At 44.4% G+C, this 20229-nt stretch overlaps 1 protein-coding gene across 1 annotated transcript; it reads left to right on the top strand.

Moving 5' to 3' along the window:
- Positions 1-16393: 16393 nt before the first annotated feature.
- LOC115320838 lies at positions 16394-20004 on the top strand. Its single transcript, XM_042293578.1, has 7 exons — positions 16394-16741; positions 16826-17042; positions 17373-17461; positions 17612-17670; positions 18483-18852; positions 18966-19139; positions 19651-20004. Exons 1-7 carry the CDS (start codon positions 16394-16396, stop codon positions 20002-20004), a joined length of 1611 nt encoding a protein of 536 aa, XP_042149512.1.
- Positions 20005-20229: the final 225 nt, after the last annotated feature.

The following is a 20229-nucleotide window of genomic DNA, read 5'->3' as shown; positions in this document are numbered from 1 at the left end:
CGAGTGGCAGGAGGGGTAACACCCAGGACTCATTGCAGATTTAGGATTTAGGCCTGGGGTGATGCGGTAGGCAAGTAAGCGCTTGTCGAGGCCTGGAGTACAGATGGGTTTTTGTCAGTGGGTGTTGGAAAGATTGCAGAAATGGCAAAGATGAAAGAGCGTGTTGGTGAAAATACGGGAGTCAAAGAAAGAATAACAGATAAAAGAATAACAATCAAAGAAAGAATAATAATAAAAGAAGGACAGACAGCACAGTTGAAAGAACTGTGCTGTCTGTCCTTGTCCTTTAAATGTTTTTATTCTTTCTTTGACTCCCGCAGAAATGGCAGTTGACACCGGGAACACTGGCAGACAAGATTGTCAGCTGGTGTAGGGTAAACTGGCGGAAATTGCGGTTGGCACCTGGAATGCTGGCAGCCGAGTTAATGAGCACTATTATTTGTAACTGCTGGGCCAAGACGGCTAGTTGCTTTGCGTCAGTCCAACAATCGACGAAGGGCGGAGGGACGACTCTCCCTTGAGGGGGGTCGTTCCAAGAAAGCTACGAACTGATTTATATGATTCTTTCTCGACTTCACTCTGGCCGGTCGTGGCAGTGACAGCAAGACTTTTAATAAGTTATGTCGCGTCACGACCTGGCCGGGGATGCGGCTGTAGACATTTAGGTGGCTTGTAGCTGTCCAGCTTGCCTTGAGGTGTGAACGGTTGAAGCAGGCTTGCTCGCTGAGCGTGAACGGTGGAAGCGAGCCTCAGGCCCACTTCAGACGGGGCAATTTCCCCCAGCAACTTAACGTCGCAACACCAGCAACACGGGCCGCCTGCGTTCACACGCTGCAACCGAATTGCTATGACTTGCCATCATCATGAATTTGGATTTTTCTTGCACTATATAGACGCACAACTACATGCTAAAAACTTGTTTTTATATCTTTGAGTGGCGTTGAGAATACTCACTCATGTTTCTGAAAAAGTTTATTTCCAAAATGATCCATTTCAAACCAGGACCAAGTCTTCAGCTGTCATCCTCACCACCACAGGGGTGTCGCGTGAAAATATTGCGTCCCTGATTGGCTGCTGCCGCTTCAAACTTCTCCAGTTTGTTAGAGTTGCTTGTCTGTTTTGAGCCGAACCTGATCTCAGAAATTCGTGCTGATCTGGGAAAACCTAGGGAACAACCCGCCAGCAACCTCAAAATTGCTAGAAACGTTGCCCCGTCTGAAGTGGCCCTCAGGGAACTGAAATCAAGGGCAGTGGAGCTCTGGGTTCAAACCCACCTGGAGACGTTTCTTTTCTTTTTGCCTTTTTTTAGTATACTGTTAACGACTTCATTTTCGCGGACTCAAATTTTTGCGAATCGGGCCAAAGCTGAAAATTTGAAATTATTCGCGGGTTCTAATTTTCGCGAACCGAGCTTAGCTTCCGTAGTGTTCACATATTGCCCGAGTTGTTCGCGGGACGTATTTTTCGCGTTTGTAGGCGATTCGCGAAATTTGCGGAAATTAGTTCCTCGCGAAAATGTAGTCGTTTACAGTATATATATATATATATATTTATATTTATAAATAATACTTTTTTGTAAGTTTTAACGTATAGACGCATAATTTACATACTAATTCACATTCAGAAGTGCTTTTATTCATACACTGGCTCCCTAGTGCTTGCAATAGCTTCTTGCTGAGCTATTGCAAGCTCTGCAAGGGGAGGGGCATCTTCCCACCCTTTGCAGGCTGTAAAGCTGTGGCTTGCACTGCTCAAGCAGGTCTCACCTCGCACACTGGCTCCATCATCAAGCATAGGGGCTGCATGAGTTGCGCCACACCGTAAGGCTATGTACGGTCGGGTCACAGCACCTGGGACCATTCGTCGCTGTGCTCAGCTATGGTATGGTAGCATGGTCAGGGCATGAAGCAGGGGTACAACTTGGAAATGCTCATCTTCATCACATTCGAAGCACATTTTTTTATTACTTTTGTGTCGAGTTGTCAGCATTTTAAGGGTGAGGAAGCAAGCAGCAGCGAGAGCAAGAAAAAAATTGAAAGCCGCTCTTATTGAGAATTTATTACAAGCACTAGGAAGCCGTGGAGTATTCTTAAAACGCTTCTAAAGTTGAATTAGCATATAAATTATGTGCTAGTGCCTCAAAAAAAAATATTTAAATAAAATTATTAAGGATAAAAATATACACCAGGAGGACTTAAACCAGAACTACACGGTCTGTAAATTTGAAATTTGACACCATAAACCACTTGGCCACCATCCAATTTTATTTTTAGGTCGTTTATCGAGGTATATGAATTTCGTTTGCAGCTGTCGGCTGCAAGAGAGATAGCCTTATTTTCATTTACTTTACTATTCCCATCAAATATGACAAGTGACCAAGAATAGAAACTCATTTGTCGGCCGAGGCACTGCACTTGCATCAAGGCAAACTAGTCTGGCTTGGTAGGCTTATATTTTGTTTCATCACCCGTTTAGGATTCTGTTGTCGCTCATCAAAAGAAAAAAAAAACTGACTAAGTCTGACTTATTCTGGTTTGCAGGTACCCTTGGCAGTAAACTCTGCTAAGTGGGGCAAAATATATATTATACATTTTTTAGCAAATATGCATTGTTTTAGCAAAATGAGCTACACTTTTTGACTAAGGTGAAACAGAACGAGCCTCTCCACCTGAGTCTGTTTTCATCTCTCGCAGACACTATTTCCTGCTTTTTGTGGTTTGTATCAGACTTTTGTGTCTCTGTCCGGCCAAAGCATCTGTGTTAGACTAAGACTGGGTTCTTTAGGATATGTGCAGGTATTCTTCGCAGCAAATGGCTGCCAATCAGGAACACGAGTTTGTTCTCGGCCACCAAGAGCAAGTATTTTCAAGGCGAGCTATTGCCTGCCTATATCAGTGATGTGATGGCTGCGCCAATTGCGCCAAACTGCGCCAAGGGGCTAACCCTGCTACATCCTGCTACATTTTGCCAAAATATGGGTAATCTGCGCCAAAGGGCCAATTTCGGTCGCCTTTCAAAACTGAAACTAAACTAAGTACCGTAACTGAGCATGCATGAGCTAGGCGGCGCAAATGGCCGCCCGACACAAAATACCCTGCATCAATCGTCCATGGTTTTTTGCATGGTTTTTTCCGCCATGTCGCCTCTCCTTTCATGTCTCGTTGTCTCGTAAGCGTAAGTCTCGTCTCGCTTTTTTTTTTTTTTTTAACGATAGTTGCCGGCGTGTGTGTGTGTGCTGCGACGCTAGCGTGCTGGGTACCAGCCATGACGTGACGCTGTGAAACGAAACTATGTTTCGACACCGCGGGAGTTACTTTTTGAGCTGAAGCTTTCGGTCCTGAAATCAACGGCCGCAAGACGTTGGAGATATGGAGCTTCCTAAACTGAAACATAAGGACCGCCGCATGTTCATCAACATTCATGTTCTTGTTTAAAACATACGCTGCTACAAAATCCCTCTCTAGCTCAAAGACTGCTGTGTCGAAGTATTGATTACCTAGGTTTTTCTTGGTGGGCTTTCTTTCGAGAGGGACCCCGGTACGTGAAAAATGTGTCGCGAAGAAAAGTTGAAGTGAGCTGAAGCAAAGAAGGGAATGTCTGCACGCTGAACCCACAGAGCGCGCTGGTTTGTCCCGAGTTCAGTCGTTGCACAAAGCGACCTTGGCTCGCGATGTCTTGCATCAATGCGCTCAGGTTCTTTTTTTCTGTGTTTATCTCATACCTCACCTGCCGGCCTTGCAAGCACGCGGCGCTGGACTCTTTTTTGTCGCATGCTGTGCAGTTACATTTTGCATAGACTTTTGGCAACCAGTTGGCGGCAGAGCGGAGGGGCATGGTTTTGGTTTCGATCGAACAGCCGTTTCGCTCGCGTGACGAAGCACGTGACCTGCAAGCCTGCAGGAGTTGCCCTCACGTGCATGTGAACCAACAATGCGAACATAATTGCACAACAGAGGCACCAGCCGGGACGCTTGCAATTCATTGTTTTACATTTGCGAGTTTTGACGAAAATCTGGCACGTCGGCAACCAGTAAAACGGTGGCAAGCAGTTTTTCGGAATTGCTTGGCAATGCCTATAGCACTGTACACTTGTGGGATGTCGCAATATTTCCTTGGAGACATTGAAATTGGACATTCATTACTACCCTAAGCTAAAGCAAAGCTTGCTCCAGCCTTGCAGAATGTTTCGAAAAGCAAAAAGAAATGTGTCATGTCATTGGCATTTCAGTTACATCTTGAAAGACTCCCAGGTGGCCGAACTTCACCATAATTGGTTTATTTCGGCGAGCATGATTCTCTTTGCGTGTCCAGCATTTAAAACAAATATTTTTATTTTTATTAGAATATCTGCTTTAAAAGCTACTTTTGCTGCTCCAAAACACTGTTTTGGCTGCTCCAAAGGCCACTTTTTCTGCTCCAAAACGGCTTAGGCCAATCACATCACTGCTATATGAGTTTCAGCATTTGTCAAGGAGCGCAAAAATCACAGCCTGGGGGGTGGCAATTGCAAAAATGTTGACTCAGAAGCGCATAGGGAGGAAGCTTTACAAAAGTATCCACCTGCCTCTACAAGTGAAACCAAAACTAAGAATCTGGGTTCCATTTAAAAAAAAAATTGTCAGCCCGAATTAACTCAAGGCGGCACGGAGCAAACAAGCCATGGTACGAGTAGGCTTGGTTCAGGCTTTTGTAGGGGTGGTCGATGACTTGGTGTTTTCTAAAAAGTTATCTTTTTCTAAAAGTGTGGTGGTCGAATATTCGGGGATGGGCATTGAGTCAGGATCTTAAGGTAAAAATTTCATCCACATGCCGGGATTCATGTGCCTTGTCCCCCTAGCTAGGGGGACAAGGCCTTCAAAATTTTAGGTTCGCAAAAGGGGTGCGTCAGTATTGACGTCTCATTTTATGTCAGGCCTTTCATTTTAAAACTCCCTATGAATGACATGGCTAAAATTCGTTTGGGTGTACTTCCCCCTAGCAAGTATATGGTTCTGTCTCAAAAGGTCTAATCTGATGTTGACTGCACCTCAGGTCTCCACCGACGATTCATCAGGACGAGACCCAACCGGGACACTACGGAGGAGCGGCTTAAGCAAGGGAGGCTACATATACGACAGCTTCTTGCGGACAAGAAACGAAAATAGATAGATGGTGAGTGTTTCAATTGCTAAGCCTTTTGGCATGCACATTCTGTTTGTTATGATTGAAGATTCCTGCAGAGTTCAATTTCAACTATTGTTTAATACCGAGCATGCGCTCAGATCGCAGAAGCGCCTACCCTCTGATTCGAAACGATCCGCAACTAATCAAAGGGCATACCAGACACCCATCCACCTGTTTTCAGCAATGCTCAAAATATTAAAAGAGCACATCAAGCGCCAGGTGCTCTGGCGTCTTTGCCACAATGGCGCCAGTTGCAGAGCTGACAGACCTGTGACTGGCACAAGCCATGGCATGGCCTTTGGGAACCAGGGAATCGAGATTAAAGAAGTAGCGCAGAAATTGGAGGCGGGTGGTGAAGGTGAGCAGAGTTAATGGAAAACAAGGATGAAGGGGGTCCGTCGCATGAGGCATCTATGTCCCGTGCATGTAATTTGAATGTGCTGTAGGCAGCTACTCGAAAAAAATTGTTACTTGTACGTAACTAATCAAAAATCTCTCTTGCAGTTTCCACGGCCCACAAGCCAGCAGGTGCCAGTTCGCTCTCGTTTAAAGGTGAGGATTCCAGATTTTCTAGTTTGCTCTGAAGCAGCAATACTGAAGCCAAACAAGCGGTACGGCATATTTAATTGACGGAACTTAGAACGACTGGGGACGCTTTCACTGAAGCTTGTTTTGCTGCAATACACGCGTGTATTGTAGCAAAACAAGCTTCAGTGAAAGCGTCCCCAGTCGTTCTGAGCTCCGTCAATTAAATATGCCGTATCGCTTGTCTGTCTGGCTTCAGTGTTGCTGTAGGCGACGAAACATGTGCCCAGTTTTGTCACAAGAGGATTATTATGTCACGCACATGTAATTTTGATTTTATCTGGCTTAGTGTGCTGTAGGTGGCTGGTCAAAGAAATTGGTACTTGGACGCAGCTAATCGCAAATCTTTCTGACAGTTTCCAAGGCTTAAGAGCCAGCAGGTCCCAGTTTGCTTCTCCTCAGAGGTGAGAATTCCAGATTCCCGAAGCAGGAATACTGAAGCCAGACGACCGGTACAGCATTTTTAATTGACAGAGCTCGGAACGACTGGGGGCTCGTGCATTGAAGCTTATTTTTCTGTAATACACGCGAGCGACATTGACGTATGCCCAGCTACGTTGCAAGAGGTTATCTATGTCCTGCGCATGTAATTGTTTTAATCTTTTCGACTTAGTGTACTTTACGGGGCTACTCAATGTAATTGCTACTAGAACGCAACTAATCGCAAATCTCTCTTCCAGTTTCCATGGCCTACAAGCAAGCAAGCACCAGTTTGTTTTTCCTCAAAGGTGAGCATTCCAGATACTTTAGTTAGGTGCAAAGCAGGAACTGTGAAGCCAGACGAGCGGATAGGTTTATTTAATTTACGGAGCTCAGAATGATCCGTGGCAGTGGAATGGAAGCTTATTTTTCCACAATCAAACGCAGACATAATTTTGTATCTATCCGGCTTAGTGAAGGATTGCTACTTGTTGCGAACTAATCACAAATTTTTATTTTGCAGTTTCTATATGGCTACAGCTAGCAGGTGCTGCTTTCATTAAAAGGTGAGGATTTCACATTCTGTTTTCAAACAGCAAGTTTTTGAATGAGGGTCCTAAACAATTAACTTTCTTTTGCAGTAAATGCCAGATCCTCCAGTTCAGGAATATGTTAAATATATTTGGTATGGATAAGCCCAGTGTTTTGCTTCTTTATTCATAATTTGACAACAACAACACTTTTTATTTTATCACTCAGAAATACACACAAGAAGAGACTGCGTTGCAAAGAAATGTCGTGCTGAACGTGATATTCCAACTCGCATATAGTTTTATTGGTAGCCAATATAATATATTGGATTCCAATATCCATAATACGCTGGGTATATTGGAATCGTAAACCCTTATTGGATCCCCATACGACACATGGGGATCCAATAAGGGTTTATACGGTATTGGATTCCAATATTTTCAGTGTATTATGGATATTGGAATCCCATAACAAATCCTTATTGTAATACAATACAATAAATGTAATGTTTTCCAATACACTGTCTATATTGTATTGCAATACAATAAAAAGATATTGTTTACCAATATCCATAATACGCTGTTTATATTGGGGTTTTCCAATAGGGTCGGCACCACAGTCGATGGCTTAATGGTCCAGCATTGCAAGGAAACGTTGCAAGCAACTATTGCAGATTTTTCGCATGACCTAGCCCTATGACACATTCTGTGTAAATACATATTTTGCCTTTGTTTATAGCGTTTTCGGATAAAACCTATAAAAGCTGAAAAACACGCGCCAGTAACGCCTGTGCGGACTCTAATTGATCTGAAAAAACCCTGAATATTGGGACTGCCAGTTGCACGAAGCCGGCTGGTTTTTATATTTTCCTGGAATCCTTGGGCAAGTTGTGTTTTTTTCTTCTATTCCAATTCCATCTTTTGTTTGTAAACGTCACAAAAAAGTGTCTTTCGCCCCTTATTAGAAAACGAGGTGGCCTCGCCATCATACAAGTTCTTGATGTTGGCAGCAGATTAAAAACAGAACAACAAAGTTGTATTCAAGCATTAGAGAATACACATGACAAACACCACTCGAAAGAGAACCACAACACTGACGGCGAAAGCTGAACTTGCCGCACTTCTCGTAAGAACGGGCAGTTCAAGTGCCGTCAGACTGCACTTGAACGCTCCGCAAAGCGTCGAGCAGTACCTATGATGATCATTGCAAGGCATTTCCTCAGCAGATGCACTAAGTACCCTAGCCCCAGCAGCGGCACGAAAGCAACGATGCCATGAATGTTGCTACCGTGCTGGAGCTAATGTATTTAGTTTTGCCGCAAGTTCTGAAACTGAACTTTGAAACCAGATACCTACAAAACTATACACTCCCCCCCCCCTCCCAAAAAAAAAAAAAAGATTGCAGGACAAAGCGTAGTGATGCACTGACCATTTCACTCTGTCACAACGCCTTCTATTCAAGAAAGCCGAGTGGCGATTGGCGACTATGTTTATCCAACTCCTGTTGTTGCCGGACAAAACACTTTAGATGTTGGTCATTACAGAAAAAAGAGTTCGCCTATTTTGATCCCCTCCGCCCGTGGGCAAAGCATGACTGGCACGAATCGGTGACACAGCGTCAAGCGACACACAATCCGTGGATAGAAATTGCAGTTCAGCCTTATGTAGCAGTTTATTTTTTAAAAGAATCAGTTACAAGGACAATGTAAAAGACAAAAAAAGTAAAATAGTCACTTACATTCCTTTGCGAGACTTCATAGAGAGGTGGCAATGCACCCTGGACTGCTGCATTCGGCTGGTGTGCTGTCCATGAAATATAAAAGTGTGTGCATTCGTGAGATGGAACTGAAAACTTTATTACAGGCAGAATTTGCAGAAACTCACAAGGGATTCACGAATACTTGTCATAAACCTAAATTATAGCCCGTTCAAGGCGAAGTCCATTCAACTTAAAATTTTGGTAGTACGACCAACTCCACGTTGGAAAGGACTATATACTTTATGCGGGACAACATTCTGCAGCTGTGAAGTTGGAGGGGCACTAAAGGAGGTTTGTAAGATTGCTTTTGGTGATAACTCATTTTAGAGCTCTAGGCATGCGAAAAATTTCAGAAGTATAATCATACGCAACCTGGCCAAACGACACACGGTGCTCGACAGCTAATTGCAAGTGCTGGCTTTCCACGTGGGTTGGTAACGTGCTTGCTGTTCTTCGGTCGCTTTTGGGTAAAGTGGCACTAGAGACTGTTCTGAAGACGCTTGTTTTTGTTTTAATATAAGAGAGTAAATGCTAGTTATATGTTAGAAGTTTTACATGACATAGCCACTTATTAAGCCCATCACAATAGAAATACACACAACCTATGTTTTCTTCTTATGTACAGAGCGCGAACAAGCGATCGCCGTTTTTTCCAGTTTTTGCCTTCAAACCAAGACATGTCATTTAAGTTATTATTGCTACGGAAAGAGCTCATTTAGTTCTATATTGTAAGCGATAAAAATTCGTGTTCGCTAATACTATTTAGAAGTAAAATGCGAAAATGTGCCGATGTCGTGTATGCGCTAAGAGTGTCACAATGTGTACACTGCACCATACTGTTAGTGCGAACAGAACATTAGCGCTTTTTAGTTTACTTTAATATGGAACTAGTTGGGGGCCATATTTTAACATGTATGCTAGTGTCCCAAATTAGCATTTTCCACGGCACAAGAAGTTTGGATGACAGCCTTCCGACTCTAAGAGAAAAACAGCAAAAATCTGCCATCGCTTGTTCGCGCTAACAATATCGTGCTCGCTACCTAACTGCTTTCTATGAGAAAACAAACACGGATATCAATTCAATTCATTAGTCTTTGGTGGCTCGGTTTACCAAGATTTCCAGGGCCGGTAGGGCTGCTGGTGGAGCATACTGTTGGTCCAAAGGATGTGCTGCTACAAATTTGGGAGCAGGGCGATTCAGAAGGGGGACAGCTGCATGGGCAGGAATGGGCTCTTGATCCGGAGGGGGGGCTGCTGCGGGGGTGGGATGTTTTGTTGATTCAGAGGGAGGACAGTTGTGAGGACAAGAGAAAGGTGCTGAGGCCGAGGGGGTGCCGCTGCGGGGGTAGGAGATGCAAGCAATGGAGCTGCCACTGCCACAATACCAAGGGACGAAGCTGATGACAGAGCGCGCGGAAAAGGTGGAGACCTATTGATTAATTTCTATCATTTAAACGAGGATCCTGGCTGTGCAGAAACTACAATATACATAAGATTCCTGAAAACCTTCCAGCTGAAAGTCGTCCCCCCCTCTCCCCCCCCCCCCTTCCCGAAGTCTTCCATTTTGTTGGGGCCTCCTCTCCCCCATCTCTAGGGCTCCGTGTTTTAAATCCGAAAAAACTTTCAAAAACACCCGCCGGAAAATTTTTGTCTACTCGGATTTATCTGATAAACTTCGAATTGTTATGCGCCCTCTCCCTCCCCCCCCCCCCCCCGCCCCACCCCATCGAATTTTTTTTTTTTTTTTTCAATTTGAGCAGCGCAGGATTAATGATTCTGGGAAAATCACACCATAATTATCTTTCAAGCCTCGAACCGTTGTCAAAACAGGTCTTATGGCTTGTCTCGTCAAGGTTTGCTGGTTCAGGGAAACAGGTCATCGTACCAAAGCCTCTGTTTTGGTTTCCAGTTTGGGCCATGGGATTTGAAATTTAGAGAAGGGAAAAGGTATGTTTCTGGGGGTAACAGTGGAAGGTATGGACCATAGAGATTGTATAAAATAGGGAAGAAGTGCAGTTGAAACTTCTCTATTACATCCTTAAGCACTCCACCTCGCGTGGCCAAGGGATAGAATGATGGGATGACTACGAGCTTTCTTGCGGCTACCTCCGGCAGTTCATTATTTAAGGTATCGACGTTTATCGAAGCCACACTTGTGTGCGACTTTTGTCGCGAGACAAATTAGTATTGCCAATGACACCAACGCCAAATTCAACTGAAGAAATCTTAAGTGACACAAGCGCGTATTAGTTTTTATCTGGCATATGTTTGCAGCCGGTTGATATTTTTATTTTTTAATAAAAATCACAGCGAAATTAATCTCCGAATTTTGGAGAATTGGAAATTTATAAAAAAATAAACTCCGATAAACACAAAATTATTGCTAAAAAATAAACTCCGAAAAACACCCTCCGAGTTTAACAAATAATAAACTCTGAAAACACGGAGCCCCACCGATCCCCCACACGGCATTTCGTGATTGGCGCCATCAAGTCAAGATCCTGGCTGCGTGCCTGACTTGCACCCTTGTTTTTTTGTTTGCTCATCACTGTAGGATTCAACTGTAAGCGCAGTGTCAATGCAGAGTAAAATAAAACAGCAGCATACTTTTGTTGGCTAGTGCTGATGATTGGACCAGTTCGTAGCCAATTATTAAAAATAAATTGTGAAGAATATGGAAACTGAGGATACAAACACAACAAAGTGCTGCGTTCATCTCCTCCTTCTTGTGCGTGCAATTTACATTTTTTGTTTTTAATAATACATTTTTTATGATTTTTTGTTTGGTATCATCTGTATAGGGTTCACTAGAACGACCCACGTGCCATTGCAATCACTTTGGCGGCAGCTTCCTTTTTTCTTATGGTGCCATTGTTGAGGAAGTACAGGGTGGGCATCTCTCTCGCTCTTGTGGTAGTTCCCCAGGTACCCTTAGGTTGCACGCTGCCAGCCAAACTGAGTCAGGCCTGCAAGCCCTGCAGGAAATGTCAATTCCGCTCTTTTAGACGCAGACACCCACGTTTTGCGTATACCTGAAGGAAGCTCTAACAGAGAGGAAACGCAATAATTGGCCCTTTTTGAATGCATCTTTTTGGTTTGCTGAGAACATACATAAAAGTCACACGCTCTTGTACATTCAGTGGTGGGGCTTAATTTATGATGAGCAAATTTTATACAACTTCGAGCACTTAAGAAAATGTACAATATAATGGGTGGGACATAAATTGTTGGTATGAACTATCCTATACATTTACACATTGCCCGATATCATAAATGCAATAGAGCTTTGCGAATTTGTAACCAATTGAAAGCTGGCATTTATTTAATTTATTACTGTTGGCTATTATTCTTCAACAGAGAGAATAACTGGGCCAGTCGGTACTTTGGTAGTATTTCAACTCGATCGAATATTCAGGTTCTTTTCGCATTTTCTTATGTTTTTGCCTTTTCTGCGTACTCTGCTTTTTGTAGCGGCTTTCGCCGCCACTAAAAAAGGTGACATCCAAACTCGTTTTATTTATATCACACAATCGTAAACTTCGAAAGCGTGTCGCTTCGGCATACGCGAAGAGACCGCGCGTCTCTACGGCACAGGCGTAAGCATTGGTAAGAAATCATGCTGCTCGCCTTGTAACGTTTTTCTCGCTCCTGCTTAACGAAACGAATCGGTGGCGGGCGGCTGTTGGGACCACCCGTCGCAACTAACATGACCTGTGATTGCTTAAACTACCGTCAGACTGCACCTGAACGCTTCGCAAAAGCGTCGTCGGACGAACGTCGTGGGACAGCGCCAAGAACAGGCTCAGTTCCGCCGCACGCGAATCTGTCTCGCTCTGCGGAGCGAGCCATGGGTTTTGAAAGTACGCTCTTTTCAATTAACGAAATAACATCGGCCAGAAGCATTGTTAGAATCAAGCATAGCTCAACAAGCACATGGCGCACGACAAAGTTTGAAACAGCGGCGCACTTCGCAGAAACAAATGAAAGGTACTCAACGGCGTTTGCAGCAGCGTCCGACACTTACGGGCGTTGGTAAGATGCAGCGTCTCCCAGGTCCATGTCATCGCTAGACATTCTTGAACATGGTAATCGTAAGGAAGATATCTAAAATACCTGCTAAAACGGCTTAAACGTAATAAAGGAAGCGATTTTCGAAACCTCTGGAACCCCAACGACTGCCAAATTAGAGCACTATATAGCTCCTACGGAGCAGAGTGGCGCAACCCTTTGATCCGCGTGTTTCGCCGACAACATGGCCGACAGAGCAGCGCGGCGCGAGTCACGTGGTCCTCAGGGCTCCAGGAGGCGGCCCGCCCTATGGGGGAATACATGAAGATCGACTCAACACGGCTGATTAAAAAATAAACGCCAAGTTCGCACTTTTCGAAACTAGTCTGTCCTGAAGTTGGTAAAGCACTAAACACTTTATCAAAGCTTTCATAATATCGGATGCGTGTTAAAATTTTGAGAAGGCAATTTCCAAACCAATGGCGTTTGAAGCAGACGATTTTTGTACCCAGCGGAGATGGACTTCCTGGGTTGGCCGGAGCGGGTCACGTGGACGGTGCGACGTCTCCGTGACGTTGCCGCGTCGCCTGCTGCGTAATGCCGCTCAGGCAATTAAAAAAAAAATACGCCTTTACATGGCATGCAACTTAGCGCAAATTATTCTAACATGTTTCTTTATTATATCAAAAACTATTGACGTCCTGTACATCCCCACAATATTGAAGAAACAGCGATTTTCTCACGTTCCCCATGGATTTCTGATCCGAGTTGGAACCCCGGGGCGTTCGCCGCAAGTCACCGAAAGAGGACGTTCTAGATTGCGCTACTCTGCTCCGAAGGAGCTATATAGTGCTCTATGCCAAACGACCGATGGTACTAAAACACTCAGTTGGGAAACTCGCCGTCGAAACCTGGGCCGCTGGCGTACACCGAGACCGAGCTAAATGCGACAACAGCGCCACTCTTTATCATTTGTCTGTACTGTGGCGACCTCGAGCTTTGTGAAAGCCTGTTTTTACGTAAAAACAAACGGAAAAGACTCTTTTTGTATGAAATTTATTGGAGTTTAGTGCAAAAAGAGGGGCGCGTTATGTTTTTAAAATCTTTAGTTTTTGCAGGGTTTTGCGGCACAATTAATATTGTTTTTATACAACCATGCCTCAGCGCGGCTTTCAGGTAGCGCGTCCCGACCTAGGTGCATTTTAACTTCGATAGTTCGACGCGGCGTGTCCGCCGGGGAGACGGGGGTGGCACCCCTGTAACCTCTTCCGCTGTATCTGTTCTTAAAGCCAAATTAGAAGTCACGTGCAGTTCCTCGAGTGGCCGCTGCGGGAGAAATGGTGGCGTTGTGTTCGTCATTAGCTCGGTGCTCGGAGACGGATTGGGGCCACTCTTTCAAAGCTGTCTCTATGGAAGTTTCCCAACTGAGTGTTTTAGTAACGTTGCAAAGGGCCAAGCGCAAGCTGATTGCGATAGCGATGGTCTTCCGTAATCTTCAAAGGATTCTTTTTTTTAACGAAACCAAGCAAAATATTATTATATTACTAATAATAATGTCACTATAATAATGTTATAAAAATTAACAAGGATTTAGTCTATCTTACATTTTATCTAAACTTCAGTTTTTTTTTTTTTTTTGGAGTGTCAAAACCGAAACCGAAACTATCTCAACCAACGTTTCGTTCGTCGTACTAATTTCCGATTGTGTGTATGCGTGCATGCGCCCGGGTTCGTGTGCGCATGTGGATGCGTCTGCGTGCTTGTGTGTACGTGCTTCTGTGTTTTGTGTGCGTGCGTGCGTGCGTTTGCGCGTGTGCATGCGTGCGTGTGCTCGTGTACGCTTGTGTCTGCGCGCACGCAAGCATCTGTGTTTTTGCTTCTTATTGAACTACGCCAGCAACAATTATTATTATTATTATTATTATTATTGAAATATGCCAGCGCGAAGTCCAGTGGTTATTCCTTAACTCTGCAGTAAACACTAGTTTATTGATTGATTGAGCTGTACTTTTGGCCGTTGGTATTTGAGACAAATGCCAATCGGCCACTTCCGCAAATAGGGCGAACATCTGTTGCTCTTCTAAATATCGCGCTTCGAACGTGCCTCGAGAAGTGCGACGTCTTGATTGTTTCCATTTCAGCAGCTTGATTGCCAGTACGATCCGTTCAATTACAGTATGTACAGTTCAAATTCTGCTAGAACCAAATAAAATATTATATGCTTCTTTTATTTTTTGTTTTTAAATGTGTTGTGACAACAATTTGCGCCCGCATAGTAGGCGACATAAAACTTATGCAATTTTCAATAGAAACATTTTGCACTTAAAGTGGAAAGCTCAAGATTACTGCTTTAGTTAGAGGAGAGACTCGTACATGAGTCTTAACAAAGTGGTAAATTTTGGAAAAACGAACGCTTCCTTCCTTTCTGGTGCGTTTCTCCGCAACTCACCACAAAAGTGAAACAAAGTTGCAAATTATTTTTTTTTAAGAAAGACTGCAAAGAGTTTTAGTGGAACAAGTTTTTAGTCACTGGAACAAATTTAGGCGGCACAGGTGATCAGCCTGCTCTAAATGCACGTGGTTCATCTAAAAATAATCTATTACAGAAAGAAAAAACAAGGGTCCACTTAAAATTGTTTGATACGCTAAAATTTGCCATGGGACTTAGTCAAAATTAGTGGAACGCCAGCTTTATACGGAACTTAACTGGAACCGTAGTGGAACCAGATTAAGAGTGTATATATGCCGCACGCTTTGAAGGTGCGTTGAAGACGCTTCCGTGTTTATCGGGGGTGCTCTACTTCTATAATCCTAAATAATACTAATGGTGCGCCTAAATTATACTTGAAGTGTCTATGGTTGCTTAGAGCGTACTTGGAGTAGGCTACTAGTTATATTATCTAAACATACTTGGCAAGTATGTTTGGATCATGGAACGGCTCCCATGTGCCATATAATTTTTGGAATATGCTATTACACTTCCTGCCTTATACGTAGTATACTAGAAGTATATTGAGAATATTTTATTACGCTCTTCTTTGCTAAGCGGTAGCTTGCGCCACCTAACCTAAAAAAAAATAAAAAAAAAAATTTTTTTTCTTTTTTCAATCTCTCCCATGCTCAAAAATTCTCCCCCCCCCCCCCCCCCCTTATCCCCCTTCAACTATCACCGGGCAGGTAGAGTACTTTCCAAGAAGACCTTTGGGGGATCGTACAAAAAAAAGTGAGAAAGATGAACACCGCCCCCTTCTCCTCTCCCGGGCGAGGGAGTGGCCAATTTTCCTCTGGTGTACATCGTCGGCGTTCTTCCTTCAGCTACACCCACTGGGGGACAGGTGTGAGACTTTGACGGAGTTGGATATCTATCATACTGACACAGGACACCGCTAAAAAATAAAATTTTAAAGGGGCTGTGCAACAATTTTAAGGTTGAAAGAATTTACCGTTTGTATTTTTTATATTGCTTATCGTTCCACAGGTAAACGAAAACATGCATCCTTGACCCGTAATAACGGGATTCCAATGCGTAATCGACAAGAAAAAAACTAATTATTTGCCCGACCTACAGCCACCTGTGGCGATTACAGGAACCGCTCTGTGACGTACTGTGGAGGATGTTGTTTGTAAAGTTAGCGATTTGTGCAATTTTGTTCTCAATTTAAGTTTTCTTTTTAAAAATCTTGTCGTTTGAGCGTAAATTAATGCGTAAAAAGTCTAGTTTTATCCATAAAATTTATAAATTGTCGTGGCGCCATCTACCGAAAGCCAACGAAACCATCCCACCTGCGCAGCCGTCCGGCCCTCGTGGTCCGGCCACCCTCCGAGTCGTTCCCCGGGTTTGTTTGGTTTTGTCGAAGAGCAAACTGCGAACTTTCGTTTCCGCGCGTTTCTCAACGAACGGTTGTATCGCCCGCCGCGATCACGGGCGATGCCTACCGGGTGCGGTGTTTCGTTGTGCCCGAACCGGAGTCCCCTGTTCGTCCGAACTCCAAATCTCCTGTACCATCGACTACCGCGCGAGGAACCCCTCAGGGGTGCGTGGTGCCAGAGAATCGGAAGGGAGGACCCAGGAACGTCTGATCTTCGAGTGTGTTCCCAGCATTTCGATGGCGAACGGGACTACCACTGCATCGCTAGCATCCTTCGTGATGCTGGGCAGACTACTAAGAAACGACACTTGAAGCCCGGTGTCGTTCCTTCTCTTCGCCTGCCCCCCTCCGCAAAGCCTCTTCTCCTCGCAGCGAAAGGCCCAACGCTGAAACGCCGAAGAACTATGGTAAGTGTCGTTCCTACTTCAGTGAATGGTACGCGTTCATGCACTTTTTCAGCAGAAGTTTTATGAGGATATTCGGTTTTCCAGGGTGACAAGCCGAGTGAAGAGACGAACTGCGTCGAGAGCGAGGCAGCTTGCGAGCCTCGCGAGTACTGCTGCCACTGCGGTCCCCAAATGGCCACCCGCGACGCGGCGGTTCAGGCCGTTCCAGAGCAGAAAGAGGCGCCTGCACAGACTCCGAGGCCGCCTACCGTGAAAGGCGCTTCTCTGGGAACGGACCCTTGGCTGGGGAAGCAGTCTGTCGGTAGGCATGAAATAGCAGCCTCGCACCAGTCACCTAGCTGTGTTTGGAGATTTGTGTTGTCCTCTGTCCCCCTTGTTCCCCTTCTCCAGGGATTATTTTCATCTTTCTTGTCCAGCTCGCTTGCACCTTTGCAATTAATTGCATTCTAAGTATAGCCTGTATTCGCCTGCTTGTGATTGGTGTCACGTGAAAAAAAAAATAAAGCCTATGCGTGGCTAGTTTGATATGTCGAATTAGTGGCGGATTTATGGGTCAAGCTTGGAGGGAGGGGGAGGGGGGGGGGGGCGGTTGCACATGCCCCTTTAAACCTCTGTTCTTGATCCATTTCAGGCACGCAGGACAACTTCTATGCAAGAGCGCTGACAAGCCACTCTGTACAGACTGAGGACTTGCAGCTAGCTGGTGGCAGCAGCGACACCGTAAGAAGCTCCTCAAGCACCAACTTTCCTGTTCCACTACAAAGGCCAGTTCTGGCACCTGCTGACCCAGCGTCCATGGGGCCAGCATTGAGCCCAGCACCAAGCGAGTCGGACGACGAGGACGAGGACGAGGATGACAACGAGGACGAGGATGACAACGAGGACGAGGATCCCACATTTGAGCCGTTTGTCAGAGAGAGCGTTGTCGAGTAAGAATGGTTTTCTCCCTGTATGAAACAGGTTAGGTTCATTGGAACATTTAGGGCCTGGGATCTGTGCAACAAATCAAATCAGCATAGCCTTGGTAACTATGATGTGACCTATTTATATGAAGCTGTTTTGGTACAAGACATCAAAACTCCATTAAATTTTGAGAAATTTGTTCTCTGTAGATACAAGTCCAATTTTACCAAACATCTCATACCACAAAAGCACATTCATGCTTAGCTGGCTACGGCTTTTTCCTGCGTTTCAGCAGTCTTGAATCTTTGAATTATGTTGGAAAGTACTGGTGGTTGCAATCAAATGAATTGTGACGAGGAAAAATTGAGTACTCTTTAATTTTTGTCGGCGCACCGAGCAGGAGGGTAGTAGGGTAAGAAGAAAATAAGAAAAGCTCCGAGTGATTACGTTAAAGAATATTCAAACTTTCACAAAGTGCAGATTCATTGCCCGTTGTTTGCAAGCAATTTACATTATGGTGAGCATGAAGCGTCATGATTTATAAGGAAGTCTATAAATTGTAAATAAATTTCAGATCTTAGTCTTTATGAGGTTTGTGCATTCATTCGCAATTACTTTTCAGTGATCATCACGGTTGGATGCGTCCACCCGAAATAAATGGGCAAAATATGCATGTTTTATGGGGGAAAAGAATAAAAAATGAAAAAAGGCTGCAAATATTTCTTACAAATGAACACCCTAAAATCTCCAGCCCAAATATAATGACATAATGCCCTATTCTTTGATAAGCTGAGCACAGTAATGAGTTCTGAACGGTACACATTTGTAACTTTTACAGGAAAAACACCACCACGGGTGCGGAGCCAGGGTATATGGAGCGAAAGTTCGTGGTGTTCGAGAGCTACCTCCTGCAACTCTTTGAAGTATGCAAGTCTTGCTACAGCCCCTGCAAGGCATCCATCAAGTCCAATGGTGCACTGATCTCTGTGTACACCTCCTGCCCTGCTGGTCACACGAACCGCTGGGACAGCCAGCCCTACATCAACGGCAGGGGGGCTGGAAACTTGCTCCTAACGTCCATGGTCCTGTTTACGGGTGCCTCTCCCACCAAAACGCTGCGCCTGTTCCGGATGATGAACATCCTAGTTTTCTCCGTGAAGACTTACTTCAACTTCCAGCGGGCCATTTTAGTTCCAGCTGTTGAAGAGGTTATTATGATGACACTTGTTTTTTTATATTACATATTTTCATGTTCAAACGCAGTGTTTAACAAGTAGAAGCTATACGGCAGTTTCCAACATTTCAGTATTGCTTTTTACAGGTGTGGAGAGATGAGCAGAAGCTGCTGCTGGACGAGCTCAGCGACCAGCCGCTTGACCTCGCTGGAGATGGGAGATGCGATTCTCCAGGCTTCAGCGCCAAGTACCTCACATACTCCCTGTATGTTCCACGTGTAAACAAAATCCTGCACTTTGAGCAGGTGCAGGTTGGAGAGGTGAGCAATAGATAAAGCCACCTCCTTACAGTAGTTTTTGTTTGGGACCCGTAAATCTGGGATGAAGAATAGTACGCCCTGATACACAGTGAAGCCTTCAATTATAACTAATGATAGTGACTCAATGCCTCTGTGGCAGAAGGCAGAGCTTCCTTGCTTTTTGTTAATTGCAGCGATTCTAAAAATTGCTCGCTGCTAGCTATCCTTTTAATTCAAATTTTTCAGAAAAAAATCAAATATCATGTTTGATACCGTGGCCATCCCACTGTCTGCTGCATACCTTTCCTGTCTTTCAATTTATTTTTGCATCTTTATCTAGCATGTATTACTACGGAGTTAAACAGACCTCTGAAACAAAATTTCTGTCCGAAGCTAGGTGTTCGCACCTCTTATATCTAAAGAGAAAATAGTGCAGAACTTTTAAGGCTGCAGAATACATGTATATACAGTAGACATAATAATCATTGCAGCAACTGAGAAGGATTTGCTCCTTTTTATGGTGATTATGCAGTGTGAGGCGGTCCGCTGCAGTGGGCAGGTGGAGAAGGAAGGCCTCCTGCGCTCCCTGGCCTTCACAAGGGACGAAGGGCTCACGGTGCGGTCCCTAACCACCGACAGGCACCGCACCATTGCGAAGCACCTGAGGGAGAAGGAGCCGGACATACTCCACTTCTTCGATGTCTGGCATGTCTCTAAAAGTAAATGTCATTTGCTCTGGACCAGCTCAACTTTGCAAACAAACAGCCTACACTGCTCGTCAACATGGCAAAAGTGGGGTTTTGGCGACCCAAGCAATGTCCTACTTGTTGGGAAACAGAGCCCTTTGTCATTGGGTGGGAATGTTCAATGTGAGCAAGCTTTCTAACAAGGTGAAGCTGCCATATATGCGAGCTGTGTTTGTTTGTCTAGTATCACTAAGCTTTTACATTTTGTCTTGTGGATACATAGACATCTTTTCCACTGTAGATCTTCCTAAATGAAAAAGAGAAATGGCTTTAAAATTTTCAGAAATCTCTATTTTTTCTATTTTACATCCATTATCTTAATTATTTTCTTGTTTTTTTGCTTTTTAAACCTGCATTTTAAACAC

Source organism: Ixodes scapularis, unplaced genomic scaffold (genome assembly GCF_016920785.2).
Source record: "Ixodes scapularis isolate PalLabHiFi unplaced genomic scaffold, ASM1692078v2 PGA_scaffold4__175_contigs__length_147842914, whole genome shotgun sequence".
In the NCBI taxonomy this organism is placed as follows: Eukaryota; Metazoa; Arthropoda; class Arachnida; order Ixodida; family Ixodidae; genus Ixodes; species Ixodes scapularis.
This window is presented reverse-complemented; position numbering and strand designations above follow the sequence as displayed.